Source organism: Cavia porcellus, unplaced genomic scaffold (genome assembly GCF_034190915.1).
Source record: "Cavia porcellus strain 051 isolate PalLab524CR breed Dunkin Hartley unplaced genomic scaffold, mCavPor4.1 scaffold_28, whole genome shotgun sequence".
Classification (NCBI taxonomy): domain Eukaryota; kingdom Metazoa; phylum Chordata; class Mammalia; order Rodentia; family Caviidae; genus Cavia; species Cavia porcellus.
The window spans coordinates 35,033,637-35,052,530 of NW_026947511.1; the positions used below are offsets into that span (position 1 = coordinate 35,033,637).

General features: G+C 51.2%; 1 protein-coding gene across 12 annotated transcripts in view; it reads right to left on the reverse strand.

Moving 5' to 3' along the window:
• The window catches only part of Dlg5 (discs large MAGUK scaffold protein 5), a 108,079-nt gene that overhangs the window by 24,744 nt on the left and 64,441 nt on the right, over positions 1–18,894 (reverse strand). For 7 of the 12 annotated variants that reach the window (XM_063238747.1, XM_063238749.1, XM_063238745.1 and 4 more), the window contains 10 exons: positions 16,754–17,013; positions 15,153–15,465; positions 11,942–12,126; positions 10,449–10,574; positions 7,670–7,802; positions 7,216–7,343; positions 6,352–6,527; positions 5,954–6,057; positions 2,943–3,035; positions 310–1,329 (listed from right to left, as the gene is read on the reverse strand). In XM_063238747.1, coding sequence (XP_063094817.1) covers positions 310–1,329; positions 2,943–3,035; positions 5,954–6,057; positions 6,352–6,527; positions 7,216–7,343; positions 7,670–7,802; positions 10,449–10,574; positions 11,942–12,126; positions 15,153–15,465; positions 16,754–17,013 — 2,538 coding nt within the window. The remainder of the gene's footprint in view (positions 1–309; positions 1,330–2,942; positions 3,036–5,953; positions 6,058–6,351; positions 6,528–7,215; positions 7,344–7,669; positions 7,803–10,448; positions 10,575–11,941; positions 12,127–15,152; positions 15,466–16,753; positions 17,014–18,894) is intronic. The other 5 variants (XM_063238746.1, XM_063238751.1, XM_063238752.1 and 2 more) reach the window with 5 other exon arrangements.

Consider the following 18,894-nt stretch of genomic DNA (forward strand, 5'->3'; position numbering starts at 1 on the left):
AATTCTGCAAACCCCTAAGGGCCAGTTCATTCCCTCGGCTCTGTTGTACAAATTCAAAGTCTTGTTGCAAAAGCAAGCCTAAGGCTATGTTGAAGAACATGGTCTCCCCAGGGTCCCAATGCCACTGCCATGTGCCCTATCACCTGCCTGTCTTCTGGTGGGGCTGCTGCCTGCTGGCATCCACCTGCCACCCCACCAAGAGCAAAGGTAAAGCAGCCAGGCCCAGAGGAGCCCAGGGACACACTAGCACAGGGCCACTTTGTGTGGCCCACGGCAGCTTCCCCACCCCCAACCAAGGCCGCGCTCTACCTCCAGGAACTGAGCAGGAATCACTACCGGAGCCAGCTTGGGCCGACCACTGGGAGCAGATTTTGGCCGGCGCCGCTTCTGCCCCAGCTCGTCCACCTTCTGGGAGGTGAGGTCCTCGTCACAGGACTTCTTGGCGGGCAGGCAGGAGGTATCCCCATCCCCTTCGGGGTAGTAGCTGGAAGCGATGCGGACTCGGGCCTTGCGAGGGGGTGACGCATGCATGGGTTCCCCAGGATCCAGGCCAGGCGGTGGGGCGGTCGGGGGGCTGGTGGATGGGGAGCTGCCCACCAAAGTTGCCTCGGATTCAGAACTGGTTTCTAGTCTGTGCTGGAACTTGATGGAGTCACTCCTCTTGGGGGGCTTCGGGGGTGTCAGAGGCCCCACCCTCTTGGAAGGCTGGGGGGAGTGGGCAGGCCCAGGGCCTGGGAGCACATAGTCAATTTTGGGGGGTATCTGAGGGCATTTAAAAGTGTTCGGGTCAAAGATGGACTTTCTTTGCTTTGGCTTCTTATAAACAGAGAGCTTCTCCGGCCCCGTCACAGAGCCAGGCACAGCCTTGGGCCAAGTCCCACCGCTGTTGGAGCCCTCAGAGTCTGCCTTGTCCAAGGGGGCCTCCACTGTCCCACAGGGGCCCCCATCAGTCTCAAAGGGCAGCAAGGGCTGCCGGCTCCGCATGTCCACCAGCCCATAGCCACGCTCCACAGAGGCATCAGATCGGAAGGAACTCAGGCTGCGCTCGGAGGCGCTGGGACAGGCCTGGGGGGAGGCCGGAAAAGGGTCCCCCAGAAATGGCTTGTGAAGAAAGGAGCTGCTGCCTCCAGGTGGACCCAGCTCCTTCCTGTCTTCCCGACGGTCCTCGTAGAAGATATCCGTCTGCGTGGAGTTATTGTGCTGCATCAAATTCCTCTTATTATGAGCTTGGACCTCTGGGCCGTGGGCTCGCAAACTTACCATCTTATCAGAGTCTTTGATGTTTTCAAAGATGTTCTGGCCGCTCCACGAGGCGCTCTGTGGAAACACCTAAGCAGGGGTAGCAGAAGGTCAGGAGACAGTGTGGAGATGCCACCAGAAGCCATCCCCACAGCTGAACAATGGGCAGGGAGAACCCAACCCCCTAAAAAGAGAACAACAGAGGCACACAGGCACATGTGTGTGTACACCTGTCCCTAACCAACGTCTTCTCGCAACCCTTAACACTCTGAGCTCACAAGAGAGCAACAAAGGTCCCTTAACTTTGAGCTTTTGCTGTAGGCACCCACCCAATGCCCTGCACAGTTTAAAAACTATTAAGCCTTAAAATAAACCTCTCATGGTAAACCCAGGCCACGGGTATTAATCAGGGCCTAAAAGGATGAGCTGTCCGGCCACAGAGGCCCACAGGAACCTTACAGGCAGGGTGCTAAGTGAAGAAGCCTGCATGCAACGGCCACATACAGCATGACCACAGCCGCATGACGTCCCGGGAGAGGTAAAAGCTTGGAGACAGAGCAAGGATCAGTGGCCGTCAGGGGCCAGCAGAGCAGGCATAATGAGCAGGCAGAGCACAGGATTCTCAGGACAGTGAACCTGTCCTGCATAGCACTGCAGTGCTGCGTGGACGCCTGTTATTGCACTATTGTCCAGAGTACACAACACCAACAGTGAGCCTTTAGCTCTCCATGAGGCTCATCAGTGGATGGTGACAGATGTACTGCACTCACACTAGGTGCCCGTAGGGGAGACATGAGGCAGAGAGTATGTGAGGACCCTGTGCCAGCCCCGCTGTTCTGCAAACCTAAAACAGTGCCCCAGGAAAGTCTGTTAATTTAAAAGCAATTACTTAATTTGGAAAACACCTCTTCATGATATAGATTAGACCCATTCTTTCCAACTTTCCACTAACAATCTTTTCAGCTATGTAGAAAGTGGGTAAGAAAGTCTAATGAATGTCCATAACAAACCCACTACCCGAATTTGAGGTGTCAATATGGATACCACAGATGGCAAAAAGTAAGTCACAAAAATCTTTACACTGCACCCTGTCACCTGGAGCATGTACCTCCTCAAATATGGTAGCCAATCCCAGACTGAAAGAAACTAACAATCCTTTAAAATCGTCTCATCTCCTGGCACTTGGGAGGCTGAGGCAGGAGAACAGTTTGTAAATTTGAGACCAGCCTGGGCTACAAAGTGAGCCCAAGGCCAGCCTGAACTACACAGCGAGACCCTCTAGCAAAATAGATAAAAATAAATAAAATAAATAATAAATAAAATCATCTAATCATTCAGTCTAGATTCAAATGCACACAACTTGCTGGGCATGGTGTAATCACAGCACTTGGAAGGGAGCCTGAGGGAGGAGGATCACTACAAGTTCTAGACCAGGCTGTGCTATGAAGTGAGTTCAAACCCAGCCTGATCTGCATAAGCAAACCCTGTTTCAAAAAGAAAGAAATATACACAAACACACACACACACACACACAACTGTCTCCAACATGGCCTTTTTTTGGCTGTTTTATGTTTTCTGGTCAGGATTCAGCCAGGTTTCATGTACTTCCTGCGTTGTGTAAACCTTTTCCTCTAGGACCCCAGTGGCCCTGAGCAGCAGACAAGTACACGGGGTGGGAAGAGCAGAGCAAGGACGGTCCTCACCTTCAGGAGGGAGAGCGTCAAGGAGTCCTGGCAGCTGCGCAGCAGGGATTCACATTCATTCAGAGACTTGTTGTCCAGTGCAATGCCATTGATCTAGGGCCGGACAGAGACCAGGTCAGAGCACCTCAGGGCGACCACCTTGGGGTGACTCAGGCTGCCAAGACAGGGCTCAGCTGACCTGCCATCCTTAGGGCCCCTAAGGTGCCAAGTCAGGAGCTGGCGTAGGGAGGCCTGGCATTAGATACAGGACTAGGGTGGCAGGGAAAGGCAGCCCCACATCATCTAAGAGAAGGAACCTGTCTTCTGGGACCAGGACTGCAAGGATGCCTGGAAGCACCCTGCTGCCACACCACGTGGACCCCAGCTTAGAGCCCCAACCCTGCTCCTTCCTGTGGGATACAGCAAGGATCTATGAGGACCGCAAGCCAGAGAGCATGGCTGTGAAGCAAAGCCTCGTGAACTAGAAAGCACCACAGGAAATGAGGACCAGCCACTGGGCACCAAGACTCAAAACACTCTCTCCACTGCCAGCCCAAATCTCTGTCACACGCCTCACAGACACACACTGCACGCTACCAGCACGTGTGCAACGTGAACAGCTAAGCCCTCTACTCCTGGGCCACAGGGCACGGCTCCGTCACGGTAAGGAGCACAGTGTGGGAACACACAGCCGCCTGGGTGATTGCCAGGCATGAGGCTCAGCGAAGAGTCATCTCAGTTACACCTGAATGTCCCATTTACATGACACTTTCCAAATGACAGGAATAACGATGGAGAACACATTAGGAGCCAGAGGTGTAAGGGCCAGTGGGCCATAGACAGGTGTAACCAGGAGACAGCACTATCGGGACTATATGGGACTATATGGGGACGGCTATGTTAGTAACCATTGTGTGTGACAAAACCACACAGAACTACACACAGGCCACATCAAGGCACTGACACAGGGCCATTGCATGACAGGACGCAGGTCTTCCCTGTACTACCTTTGCAACTTCCTGTGAATCAATTAATTATTTTAAAGTGAAAATTTAAAAAAAACCCTACAGAGTTATTATCTTGGAGTAATGGATTCAGTTTTTTTCCTCCCTCCTCATCATTCTTCCGCGTTTTCAGGGTGATATGCTATTTTATGCTACCTCAAACTCTGGGTTCCCACAAATCTGAAGAACAGCAGCAAAACAGCAAAGCCATGAACTTCTTGATGTGCTGTGGGAGAGCTGGAAAGCTACGACCTTCCCAGAGTACCAGGCCCAGGCAGCACTGGGCGTGACACACGGAGGCCCCCATACCCATCAACAGCCTGGCCTGTGACACACTCCTGGGTGTCCCATGGAGGGAGTACCAGTGGCCGCTTGTCAAGGCAAAAATGCCCTGGATGCCTGGCAGGAAAGACCAGCCAGCAGCTTGGGCAGATGCCCTCTGACTCAGCCATCTCCAGCGTCTGTACTGAGCCACTGTCAGGTGACCCAGACCAGCTGTGTGCACAGGCAAAGTTCACTGCAGGACTATTCAAAATGCCAGACTCTGAAAACAGCCTGTGTGCCCACCCGGAGCAGTAGGATTTAACTGTGTACATCACAGTTTAAAGCAAGTCACAAGGACCCACTGAGAAAAAAGAACACAATGTAGAATGAATACTAAAGATGCCACATCTGTTGTTAAAAAGCAAACAAAACCAAGGAGAACCACCAGTGTCTTCTGAGATCCACACCACGTTGGAACTTACGAAGCTAGAAACCAAGCAACCAGCCTGCCTCCCTGCTAAGCAATAGTGAACCTACTGGTGCACGGCCTAGAGTCAAACATCCCACTTCCCCTACCCCCGTATCCTGTTCCCCCCGTTAGCAAATGGGCACCAGAAATCTGAGCATCTCCTGGGAGGTTGACCATAGCAAATAAGGGGGATTTCCTTCTACCACCTCTTTGAAGGCAAGTTTATTACTGTTTTGCTCTATTCTGATTAATGGTACTGCTCTATTCAATATTCTGTTTTGATAAGTTCTATAATGTTCTGTATTTCATCTCATTTTGATATACGTGATTGAAAGAACAACTATTATAAAGATAACGAAATATACTGTGATACCTATTACTGTGATCCTGGTAACCTGCTGTGAAGTTCTGTACCAATTTCATTGTACGATCTTAGTTGGCTTTATTATGTCTTGTTCTGTTGTATTTTACCACTTTCAAAATAAAATTTTTAAAAAATCATATACTATAAATCACATACTTTAAGGTGTTCAATATGCCCAGAGATAGTAGGTGGAAGAAATCACATATGTGCCACGGTATGTAACAGTCTCTTAGGCCATGTGGTGCAGTGTATATTGGAATATACAGAAATAAAGGTTCAAATCTTAAAAAAAAAAAAAAGAAGAAACCTTTACATAAGTGTACAGATGTCATGAGCACTGGGCTAGAGATTGACATTTGGAAGGAAGGAAGGAAGGAAGGAAGGAAGGAAGGAAGGAAGGAAGGAAGGAAGGAAAAAAAAGAAAGAAAGAAAGAAAGAAAGAAAGAGAGAAGAAAGAAAAGAGAAAAACACAAAATGCCTGGTCCTTTTGTTCCCCTCCCCTTTTCTTTCGAGGTGCTAAAGATGGAACCCAGGGCCTCATGCTAAGCAAGTGCTCTTCCACTGAGCTGCACCCCAGCCCTTGCCAGTTCATTTTCTAAAAAACTGTCCTTAATACACATTCACGTACAAGAAACATAAAAAAAAAAAAAAAAACCCAGATGTGATTTACCGAAGGTAGCAATTTAAATTATTCTTATTTTTTTCCCTGGATATTTCCCATATGTAATTTTCATGAGTGTTTACTGTCTGGAGGTTTTGACACTTATCATCATGAGAAGGGATTTTAAAAAAATGTTAATGTTCACATAATGCAACACCCAAAAACAACAGAAATGTGAACTCTTTGCTTATGGCCTTTGCTCAACCATCCGAAAGGTAACCTAACAGCATGACGGGTAGCAGACAGGGTGGCTCTGCTCCCAAGACTCACCGCGACAATCCTGTCTCCCACAGCAAGCGTCCCTTCTTTGGCAGCAGGGCTGCCAGGCGCCACGGCAGCAGCATATACTCCGGTCTCCAGACTGATGCCGCTGTCTGTGAACCACAGGAGGGTGCTGGATAACCCCACCTGGTCGCCCACCCTGTCTTTATCAACCAACACTGCACACATGCAACCCAACACCCTGCCTGGTGCCACCATCAGGGGTCTCGGTCACACCAGGTCTGATGGCTCAGACACTCGGGACCCAGATGACCTCCTGCCAGGAAAGCACGCATTGTGCATTACACGGCAACCAGGGCGCCTCCCCGGGAAGGATGTGCTCCCAAAGACAACCACAATCCCTCTCCACGAGAAAAGGCTCCTGCCATCCCCAAGACTGCTGCTACCTTTGTGCCCACTGAGGTTGATGTGCAGGGGCGTGACCACCTTCCCGCCCAGGGACTTCCTCCTCCGCACGACCATGTTGATGGCGCCCTCCCCGTTGAGCAGAGCTCTGATGGCCTGCTTCTTGTCCTTGTTGATGAGGTCCACATCATTGATTCTCAGCAGCCAGTCATTGACTCTGTGGAGGGGACCTAGCCAGGTCAGCACCCAGACAGACCCTGGAGCTTGTGGGTAGCTCCAGCCATCCCCATTCAGAGCCTCAAAAGCCAAAGAGCAGGTACCCAACCCTCATGTTCACACACATTCCCTCTCCCATGATGCACAGCGTCTGAAGTTTACTTCAGGTGCTGCTGCTGGACAGGGGTTCAAACCTTGACTCTGCAACTTAGCAGTGGGACCCAGCCCCACTGTGCCCCAGCATCCTCATCTGTAATGGGGAGGCAATCGGTTGGCGATTACCTAGTTGGACTGTAAAGATTACTCAAGCTACAATAAGTGCTCAAACTAGCACTTAACAAGAAGCTACTTGTGTGCATTCGTTTATATTAGTATCATCACTGTCTCATTTAAGAGGGGCATGCAGCACACATCCTAGGTCCCAATGTGTGTGGCCAGGGGGCCCCTTCCTACCTAGAAAACACGGCACTTGGTATATGGAGAAAAAATGGACTCAGAGGCAATCGAGAGGCAGAAAGCTTCCTTTAGGAGCATCCAGGGAGCAGGGAGCAGGGAGCTGAGGCCTTGGATACACAGGGCCCCCAGAAGCTGGAAGCAATCACTGTGTGGTCAACTGGTTCCCTTGGGTGATTATCACCGGGCTGGAAGAGCCAGCCTTCCCTCCAGGGCCTGGGCCTCCTCAGTCTTACCTTAAGCGGCCATCAGCAATGCTTCCTTTGTCTACTTTAGTGACAAATATGCCGCAGTCCCCTGGGAAACAGGGCTCATTCACACCTTCTGCCATGTCAAACCCTAGTGCCTTCAAGTCGATGTCCTCCTGCGGAAACAGCAGCAGTGGTGGTACAATTACCAAGCAGCCAGGAGACACAGCTGGCTCTTGACCCCCAAGCCACTTACTCGGTCCCCAGGATGGAAACTGCTGAGTGACTACAAGCTGCCCCCGACAGCCACTGTGGACCTACATCCTCACCAGCAGCAGCCCAGCCTGGACAGCTGCAGGGAAAGGACTCGTTCCCACCCCTGCGAGGGAGGGGCAGGGGTGCGGCCGACCCTCTAAATGGGCACTACAGGATGGCCACCCTCTCCACCCCAAAGTCTTCCCATCAGGACTGAAGCAAAGCAAAGCCACCCACAGCAGCTCACCGTCTCCCTTTCAAACTCGACAACTTCCGTCTCCCACTCCATGGAGTCCGTGTCAATGGCCGAGTCATGGGAGCTGTGGGCCATCAGCTGCCGGAACCGAGCTTCCTTTTCCAACTGGGATTCCATCTGCTCCCTGTGAACAGAGACAAGGAGGATCGACAGTCTTCAGCACATCCATGGTGCATCCACAGCACAAAAGAGCCCCCAAAGTGAACCCCAGTCTCACAGACACATAACACGCTGTAGGGCAGATTTCACACAAAACACAAAACCATAAAACTCTGGAAGGAAATATAGGAAGACATCTTAGAAATACAGGCTATATAAGAGGTTCTTAGACATAAACACAATCCCTTAAAATGTGTTAAACACACATAGTGGTGGCACATGCCTGTCTGTAATCCCAGCACTCAGGAAGCTGAGGCAGAACTGCCACAAGTTTGAGGCCAACCTGCACTACACAGTGAGTTCAAGACCCGCATGGAATGTGTCTCAAAAACTAAAGAAAGGAAAATGTTTCCCAAAAATCAATAAATTGGATTTAAATTGGGCGTGGTGACACACACTTGTTTTTTTTTTTTTTTTTTTGTCTTTTTCCTTTTTATCGGTACCAGGGATCGAACTCACGACTGCCTGCTTGCAAGGCAGGCGCTTATGCCGCTGAGCTAAATCCCCAGCCCCCGTGACACACACTTGTAACCCCAGTACCCAAAAGGTTGAGGTAGGAAGAGGACTGCTGCAAGCTCAAGGCCAGTCTGGGCTACACAGTAAGTTCAAGGCCAGCCTGCGCTACTTAGTAAGACCCTGTCTCAAAAAGAAATTAAATGGAACTGCATCAAAATTAAAAACTTGAGGTCTGAAGAAGACACAATAAAAAAGAAAGGGAAAAACACAGAGAATCTTATTGCTATGGCTTATATCTAGATGTCCCCCCAAATCCTCATGCAGTCATAGGTGGGGCTTTTCAAAGGTGGCTGGACCTAGAGTGTGTGATGCTGGAATCAACAGGGTGTGATAACTAAATTAGTCCACTCGTGGTTTGGTGTGGTTCTGGGAGTGAATAATGGCAAGGCCTGTGCAGCTTCCTTAGGACAGGCAGCATGGACAGAATATAAGAAACAGAAAGAGGGTTGCTATGGTTGCTTGTCACTCACTGCTTGCTCTCATTCATTACTCTGCTGATGGCTGCTTGCTCGAGGCTTCACTACCCTGCTCTCGCTGCCTTCCACCTGCCACAAACGCCTCTGCAAGGCCTGTCTGCCACACCACCCTGTGCTGGGTTCACTTGATCACGGACTGAAACCTCTACAAACTGCGAGCAAAATAAGCCTTCCCTCTTTCAACTTTGGGTGTTGGGTATTTTCTCGGCAATGAGAGAAGTAACTAAAACGCTCACCATGTCCCCAAATGACTTAAATACGCATGTACACTCTCTTCTAAAATCTGGGCCCAACTGATGCACCCTGAGATCATAATGCTAAGTAAAAGAAATCAGACACGCGATGTAAAGTGTCTGGTGGTTTCTCTTATATGAGAAACCTAAAGCATAAATAAATCATAGAACAAAAAAAAAGGTAGATAGCAGAAAACAGGGAGGTAGATCTTTTACAAAAACGAAGAGGACATAAAAAGAATTAAGATGTGTTACGTGTATGTACCAACCATCCACAGTGGATGAAATCATTATATACTACAAACATGCACAAATAAAAATTTTTCTTAAAAATAATTTAAGTAATAAGGTCAAGTCTGGCTCCAGGTTACCTTTCTAGCTCATCAACACTGCTAGGGCTCCTACACACACACAAACACACACACACACACACACACACACACACACACACACACACACGCTGTCCCAGTGGACCGGCTCCAAGGCCACACCTTTGCCTGGGCCAGGCTCCCGCTGGCCACCTCCAAAAGGCTGTTCAGCCTCCAATGTCTCTTCCTCAAAGTTGCCCCAGCCCACCTCAGGTCAGCAGAGCCATGAGCTCACTGCGCTCAGCCCATCTGCCAGCAAGGTGCCTGCCCGTGCTCTGACAGGGTGAGAGGAAGTGCAAATGCATACACAGTACAAGCAGACAGAACCTGGGTACTCAGATGATCCAGGCAACTCGGGCTCAAGCAAGACGCCAAACCTCTGTGCCAGCCCTGGAGGTTCCAGGCTCTGCCTTCTACGAGATCCCATCACTTGTTAGATCCATGATGGGTCCTCGGGAGAGTCTGGCTTTGCCTCTAAATCCCTAAAATATTCCTCAGATCACTCCAGCGGGTCTGGGCACCTTTTCAATAAGCACAGCTGCTGGTTGTAGCAGACTTTACTGACTAGGGAAGAAGGGAAGCTGCCACTCCCTTCTGAATGGCGCCACTCCGTGCCAAGTCCTGCACACTCCCACTGCATGCACGAGTTTGCACTGTCTCCATACTGCCAGCTCAGGAAATGTCACAGAGCGGACAGAACCATCATTTTCTAGCCCGGCTCTGGACTACACGATGGTGACTGGGCTCTGCCAAATTCCTACTGTCCACTGCTAACCGTGGCCAAGGGAAGGGTGTCCCCTGGGCGGGGGCCATCTTCTATATTTGTCTAAAAACTTCCAATTAACGATCAGCATGGAGATGGTGTTCAGACTCACTCTGCAGCCTGACACAGTGAGCCAGAGTGACGGGACAAAGGACAGAGTCTGCACACAGGTGCGACACTGAGCCCATTGTTCTCCGCTGCCCATCCCAGGCTCCCACCCGTCTCTGCAGTGCCTGCCTGTCCACCCGCGCCTACTTGAGCTCCTTCAGTTCCCGACTGACGTCGTTCTTCTGTTTCCGAGTATCATCCAGGCTGCGCAGGGCCTCAGCCAGCTCACTCACTGCCCGGTCACGCTCCCGCCTCAGATTGTCACACAGTGTCCTGGCAGGGAAGGCAGAGGCAAGGTCACCTTGAGGGGCAGCACTGGAGGGAGACAGGGACTCATGGTTCACAGCAAACAGCTAGGCAGCCCTCTCTACAACACCTGCAGGCACCTGCCCCATCCCAGTGGTCCAGAAGGCCCTCCCCGCAAGAAGGGGAGAGGACCTCCCATCACCAGGGTCATGGTTCCCAACACCAGTGTGTACTCCGCTTCTCCTGCACATGCCCGAGGCTCAGGATCCATTTCTACACACACAATTCTAACACAGGTTCTCACTGCTGCTGCACCCCGGGCTCCGGACAGGTACCAGGCGCAAGTGTGGTAGAACTTTACGAAAGGCCAGCCCAGAACACCTGTACCATCCAGAGGAGGTAAGGATACCCACCTCTGCACACTTCCCAGAATGGATGTGTCCAGAGGGCTGATCCCTACCTATGCATGACCTCAAACCTCCCCACTTCCATCAGAGCCCAGCTCAGGTCTGTACCCCCAAGAAACCCACAGGTTAAGAGCAAGAGCAGACAGGAAGCACTGGGCTTTCAAGGTCCCCTGCACCCCACACTGAGCACCTGATTGCTCCCCATCTCCATCTGCCCAGCCCCCAGAGCACTGATCTCTGCTCTCAACAGCCATTGGGGGCTCTTAGAATCCCCTTGATGACACATATTATACCACCACCCCGGCCCAGCCCAGGATCCTCATGCTCCTTAGTTTCCCATTTTAGGTCCTCATCAGCTGCCCTGGGTATCTTCTCAGCCTCCCTCCCTAGACGCCCAAGCAGCCTCCTTTCCTGACTGCCTCCAGCCCTGCACCTGCCACACAGGTGCCCCCATCTGCGATGCCTGTCCCTCTTCTGCACCTGGAGAAACGCCACATGCACTTCCAGGTTGAGTTCGAAGCCCAGGCTTTCTGTGGAGACTTTCTCACACCCTGAATGCCTGAAGGTCCCATCACAGCCCTGACATCTCCCACCCCTGCTCCACCCACGCACACTGCCTGATTCCCAAGTCCCCTCACTCAAGGGACCTGAAACACTGGCACACAGTAGGTGCCTAGGACATACAGTGGGGGGAGCATCTGCAATGTGGTATTCTCATCAGAAGCCTTCAAGGAATAAATAAAGGCTGGCCTATGCTGGTCCCCAGTAGGCTTGCCTGGACACGGGATCCACTCAGGACGTTTTGGACGCAAGGAGACAAGAAGGAGACATAATGGAAAACCCCAAAGCTGAGCAGAGAGGCCAGGGGTTCAGCTCAGCTAGGGGCAAAAAAGGAGGAACATGGTTCCTTGTCACCTTACCCAGACACAGGGCTAACGGTTCTGACCCTCCCAATCGACTTTAGTGCGTCCCAGGGGCTCCCCATACCGGATGCTATCACGCTCTGCCACGATCTTGTCACGCTCCTGGAAGGCCCAGTCCCGCCGGCACTTGGCCACATCCGTCTCCTGCAGGGCTTCCTTCAGCTCCTGGCACAGAGCCTTGCACTGCTTTCGAAGGATTTCTACCTCCTTGTTGGCTCTCCCAGCATCCACTGTCATTGTGTCTTTGATCTGGGGGCGGGGAAGAGGCAGAGCAGAGGTTAGTGGGCCTTCTGGACAGGCAGTGGCCTCCTACCAGTGAGGAATGGGTGTCTGCTCTTGGGGACAGCCCTCCTGTAGCTGGACTACAATGACCACACTCCATGGTCATGGTCACAATACAAGAGATGCAGGGCAAAGACCCCAACTCAGACTCTCACAGACCTGCATGAGCCTGGATGGAACCCCAGCCTTCCTCAGTCACAGTCCCAGTGTCCTAGGAGGAACATCCCCTGTGGAGTGCAGAGCCCCACCAGCCACCTACAGAGATCTCAACGCACAAGCCAAAGAGCTCACATGGCAAACTGCAATGATATAAGGCAGTAAACCGGGCAAGGGTGGCCCCATATCTGTCATGCTGATTCCATAACAGTGCAGAGTGAGTTATTTCTAAAGATGAAAACACCAGTAATTGTGCTGGTGAATACTGCACATCTATCTCATTTTGTTCAAAAGTAGAAACTGAAGCATCTAGTGAAGCTTGACACCTCCCTAGAGTTTGAGGCTCCATAAAACTTCAGATCACACTCTCAGAAGTACTCAGGGACACCCCTCTGTGCCTGTGTAAGCAGTCGGTTTTCAGCTCCACGCCTGCTTTCTGAGCAAGCAAACTGAGAACAGGGAGCAGCCATCAGAGGTGCAGATGCCAGTGTCTGCCAGGGCTCCTGCCCAAGTGACAGCAGGCAGGAGGCAGTCACGCAGGAAGGACACCTCTGCATTGCTCCCACCACCAAAGCTTAGAGCAAGACTGCAGCGGCTCCCACCTGAGACCAGTGGGCGAAGGTGACAGCAGCTTAGAACAAAACCTCGTCTCTCAAGTACAGTCAGAAGTTGCTGGGACAAAAGGTACATCACAGCTCCAGTGTGAAAGTGTGGCACAGTTTGCCCAGGCCCCTGGATTCTTGGGATCGATGCTAAATACTCTGGTTTCAGTTTTCCAATGCTTTTTGTAGTGCAGAAAGTGTTAGTTTACTTTGCAATTTTCTTTTGCGGTACCAGGAATCAAACTCAGGACCTTGTGCTTGCCAGGCAGGCACTTGTGACACTCAGCTATAGCTCCAGCCCTTTGCAATTTTCCAAAAAAGCCCTGTTGGAAGAATTCATGCCAAAATAATTTCCTTAGAAGTTTTAGAGAGAGGGGAGAGGAAGGATGAGGTCACTTAAAAGAAAGAATGGAATTTGGGGGTCACGAGGACCCAAGTGGTCACTTGGTCCCATTCCTCAATGATGCCAATGAGGAAGGTGGTGCCACTGGTGACTGGTCCAGGATCCCACTGTACTGCTGCACTGCACCAGATCTGCAGAAGCGCTGCCCAGAACCCCTCCCAAGCCCTTTGGTGGTCCTGGAGCCACAGGCTTGGGGACAGATGGAGTCTCCTGCAGTTCCAGTCTTCACAGGTAACTTCTAAAAATCTCAAATACCCATCCAAGAGGGCTCGACATCCTATCACACTCCGCAACCTTTGAGTTTGCTGGGTGACTTGGCCAGGCTCCATTTTCTTCTTTGTTATTTCACTTTCCTTATTTAATATCAACATTTCTCCCCAACAACTAAATTCTCGGGTGAGTCGATGATTTATTTAGGATGCACACCAAGTCCTAATAATGCATCAGCTTGACTTACTGAAAGTTCCCTTGAGTAATTTAATGGTCTTTCCAAAAATTTCATCAGAGTAGGAGTTGAAGGTTGGTCAGTGATAGAAGTGATTACTTGAGAAACACCAGGGTCCTGGGTTCAATTCTCAGCATTGCAAGTAATAATTTAAGTAAACACAAATTCTCCTCCACACTGGCATTCACCTCAAGGGTCCAAAGTGGTCTCAGTTTCTTTCTACGCTGACAAACACTTAAGGCAGGCTCAAGGAACCCCAAAGGACTGATACTGCCCTGTGTGGGCATCACAGTGCCTGCACTTTCTATTCAATCACGATCACTCTATGAGACTGTCATCATTCCCACTATGCTGATGAGGAAACCAAGGCCTGAAGAGAGGTAAGAGGTCATGTGACGGAGAAGGGCTCAGTCCCCAAGCACAGAGCACACACTACAGCTCCCTGGGGAGCCACTATGGGCGAAGGGCAGCCAGGGCCCTTTGGCCATGAGCCCTCCTTGTGCCCGGTAGAGGGATCTGGTTATCTGTTACAGCACCCAGAGCACACTGCCCAGCCACCTGTCTGGCCTTGGACATCCCAGTTTTCATTCCTCACAGATGACTTCCCACTTTGAATACTAACCAGCCTACACAGAAAAGCAGAACACAGAGGTGTGGAGAAAGAGCTCCTTTGATGGGGGAAATAACATGTGCTATCAAGACGTCTGAGAGCCCTCATCAGAGCCATGACACTGACCAGAGGATGGGAAGGGAGTCCCCAAAGTGGCCCACACCTCCTGAGATCTAGCTGGACTTCAGGATAGACAGCACTGATGATGATGTACAGGTGCCCAGCAGTGGGGAGGCAGGAACTGCTGACCACTGAGAGAGGAGCCGAGTGGCCGGATCCCAACGCAACTGAACATTCCAGTCTCCTGTGCCTGGAGCCCTGCCTCCAAGAAGCAAGGCTTAGGAGACACTCAGCCTCACCTTGCACCTTCCCAACAAGACCCTGGATTGCCTCTTTCAAGAACAGACATGGTCAGAGGCCCACACCCTGTGGAGAACCTTTGGGGCACTCTTCTGAACCCACATACCCAAGCTATCTACAATTCTGAGACCATGATCTCAAGGCCTTGCCTCATAATGAGCAAGTCTGAGATATCAGCAACTTTCAGCCCCTAGTGGTGGATAAGTGCTCAGTCGTGGGCTTGGATGTGATAGTATTCATACACATTAACACTTTTGCTGGCCATCCTGGCCCGCGGCTGGGCCTCCTTCCCCATTCTACCCTGCAGCCCGAGCTGAGCAATAACTTGGGTGGTGGCCAGGGACCCAGCAGCACTGCATCCACTCAGATATCCCAGACCCCAGCTGCAAGTACGCTGCACCCACCTCCCCCACCTACCTGCCGCAGGGCCTCCATCTCCTCGTTGGCCGCCTTCTTCTCAGATGTGCTATTCTTGAGCTTGGACTCGGCCAGCTCCACCTCCGTCTGCAGCTTGTCCAGCTCGGAGATGACCTGGTCACGCTCGCTCATGATGAGCCTATACTCGCTGAATACGGCGTCCCGCTCCTCCCGGTACTTCTCCGACTCCTGGGCTGTGCGCACCTGCATGGTCCTCAGCTCCGTCAGCTCCGACTGCAGCAGTTCCATCTCCCATTGCAGGTCCTTGTTCTGGGCCGTGGCCTTGTTCAGCTCGTAGTGGATTGCCTCAAACCTGGGAAGGGACCAGTGGGGACGTGGGAGGGGTTGAGAGCTGCCCAGTCCACTGACGGATGCTCTGTCCCCTCCCACACAAGCACGAAGTTTGGGGTGCAGTCATTCTCTGCACCTCCAAGGGAGAACAGTAATGGAGCTCCAGTGTCCTGGGCTTGGAATTTTTCTCAAACTTTTACAAATGCCAGAAGGTGAACCGAGCACTGCATGCCTTCTGCTCTACTAGAAATCCGCCCATATTTCTTCCAAAATCAAGCTACTTTATTTTGAAAAAAACTAGCCAGGTGTAATCCTATAATCCTAGCGCTTGGGAGACTGAGGCAGAAGGATTGCCCTGAGCTCCATGGGCTACACAGTAAGTTCAAGACCAGCCTAAACTACATCCTGAGATCCTGTCTCAAAAGAAAAGAGAACAAAACAAAACAGAGAAAACAAAAACGTAACAGAGGATAATGCCAGAATCACAGTAGAGGACAGTGAAAGCTGGCTTTAATGATGATTTCTACCAACCACCCCATTTTACAGATGAAGGTGCCACAGCTTTGTAATCTGGGCAACAGGCTGAGGCCAGAGGTGACAGAGTCCTGCCCACACCTCCATGGTAAAGGCTCTGAGAAGCCCTGCAGCAGACACCAGCATGTGATCAACTCAGCAACTCCCAAACTCTTTATACCCAGAGGATGCTTTCCACATGAAACGACAAATGCTAGAACAAGCTGTCACTACAGGAATGTCCTGTACACAATACTAAGTCAGGCTGGTGGTGCACACTTGTAATCCCAGCACTCGGGAGGCTGAGGCAGGAGGACAGCTGCAAATCGAGGCAAGCCTGGATACACAGTGAGTTCCAGTGCAATTACACAGCAAGATTTTGTCTCAAAAAAGGAGGGCAGGATGTGCCCTATGCAACACAGTAGAGTGCAGGATCCCATCACTAGAGACAATGTAATTTAGGGAACAGGATGACCTGAACACATGCCTTTCCCATTTGCTAGGTGCATGTCTAACTCCCAGGGAGAGAGGTGTGAGAAGAAACTAAGACAGGCTGCCCAGGGCACGGCAGGAGCAGTCATCACCAAGACACATTAAGTGTCCAAAACAAAAACCTTGCCTGGACAGAAGCATTTTCTGAATGAAATGCACAACAGCCCGAGTTGTTTCTTCCCTGGGCTGTGGCTGGGAGCTCTGCCCCAAAAAGGAGAGGAGAAAAGGAGATGCATGTGGCTCTCAGGCTGTTGTGCACCCACAGGCAGTGGCCACCACCCTACTCCCACTGGCAGGGTTCCTACCTCCGCAGGGAGAGGGCACACTGGTGCTGCAGCTGGATGGCCGTGTCCCGCTGCTGGGTCAGCATCTCCGTCTGCTTCAGCAGCCGCTGGTTCTCCTCGGTCAGCTGCTCCAGGCGGCTCAGGTCCGAGTTATGCATGGCCACTTTCTCGCTGTACCTCTTCCGCAGGGCGTCATAGTCCTTCTTGACCACCTCCAGCTTGTCCATGGCTGTGTCGTACAGCTTGTTAAGGATCTCGGATGACCCATTGTGCTTCAGCACCTGGGGACACATGGGAATAGTGCTTACCGAGGACCACACAGGGCCAGGCAGGTCAAGGATCACCAGCCCACTCCTGTATGTAGGCTGAGCAGGAGGTGGGGTCCCCCTCAGGCCATCGGGGGTCTTGAGTTCTGGTCCTTCGGATCCAGTAGCCACCCTGGCTGTTCCATCAGAATTCCTCATCTTTAGCAAAGTGCATGCGGCTGGCCTGAGGCTCCCATCTTGGGAGAAGCTCCCTTGTGAGGCTGTGTCCTAACTGAGTGAGCGGAAACAGCTCTCCGTGCTGATATGCATCTCCCCCTAAGTGAGGAGACCCAACCCCATACCAGACCCACAGACCACATGACGTGGGCTGACCGCCTGCTGTCTTCTGGGAGTCTGGACTTGCAGGACGTGCCAGGTAGGGCACTGATACGATCAGCCCCAGCAACAGCTCAAGTGCTAAGGGTCCCACGGGCTTTGCTGGAGGCCACCACCCTGAAAGCGTCACCACAGTTCCAGGTTGGGGGAAACTGTGTATCCAGTATGGCCCCTTCCCCCAGGACTCTGGAACCATACACTTGGCTTTCTCTGAACTCTGCCCCATGCACCTTAGCTGACTTCGGGTCCTAGTGCTACACACACTCTATACACTGAGTCGTCCTAGTGACTAGCAGAACTGGAGATGGTGCTGGGGACCACATAGGTATCTAAAATAGCTAATGCTGTTGTAGTTGGAAAGGACATGAAGACTGTGTCTTTTGAATAACATACAGGTTAAGAGGCTGAAGAGACTTCTGAGCAATAGAATGGAGGGCTAGCAGAGCGGTAAGTAGGTCTGGGGCTCCTCTCTAAGAGAAGCCAAGAGCACACCTCACAACAGGCAAGCAGAGCGAGTACAAAAGTGCTGGGACAGAATCACCAGATTCTTGCTAGAACGGTGAGAAGAGCAAGATGGAGCAACTGCAGCCTACTAGTTGTAGAAGAAGGAAAAGCTTCAAGGCTCACATGAAGATTGCATCCTGAACAAGATAGGAATCCATGCAAATGCAATGCTAAATTATAGGCATTAAAGTTAACCTGAGGTGCCGATGAGGGGGGAATCAACAAGATGAGTTAAGAAGCTGCTGGAGCCTGCTGCTTTCTGCAAAACACTTTGGAGACCTGAGTCCTTGGTGAGTCATCACCTCTAAGGGTTTCAGTTTCCTTATTTCTCAAATGACAGTGCACAACCGGAAAGGCTTGCTAAGCCCCTGCAGCTCCAGCAGCTCGGGATCACCTGGCTCACTGCACGTGGGCCCCCAGCTATCACAAGATCTCTGTGGCCAGGAGAACCAGGTCCTGGGGCTGTGGAATATTCCCTCTGGAGGCAGGCAGCCTCATAAACACAACAGAAAAAGCAAAGAAACTGACTGAAAAATCAGAATCAGAGAGACAGGGAAGTGGGTCATTTCCCTGCGAACTAGGATTAGATCCCAGGATAGCAGACCCCTGGAGGGAACACCATCTCCGGAAACCCGCTCCGTCAGCCCCCTTCGCCTGCCTCTCTTTTCCTTATTTTTCTAAAACAGAACTCTTCCTTTTAAAGAGACTAATAAGAGGACACCAAAATACAAAACTCATTCTAAAAAGTGACAGGTAGGCTCCTTGGGCAGTGAAACCCTGGTGTCCACATTCACCAGAGATCTGGGTCTTTAGTTTCCTATATTGTATCCTTGTTAGATCTTGGTAATACTGGCTTCTAAGAATGAGTGTGGGGGTACCCAACTCCATTCTATGGGGCAGTTTGAGAAGCACTGGACATAGTTCTTCCATGAAAGTTCCATAAAATCCAGCAGGGAAGCCAGCTAGCCCCGGTCATCTCTTCACTGGGATATTTTTTATAACTAAGTCAATCTCGTT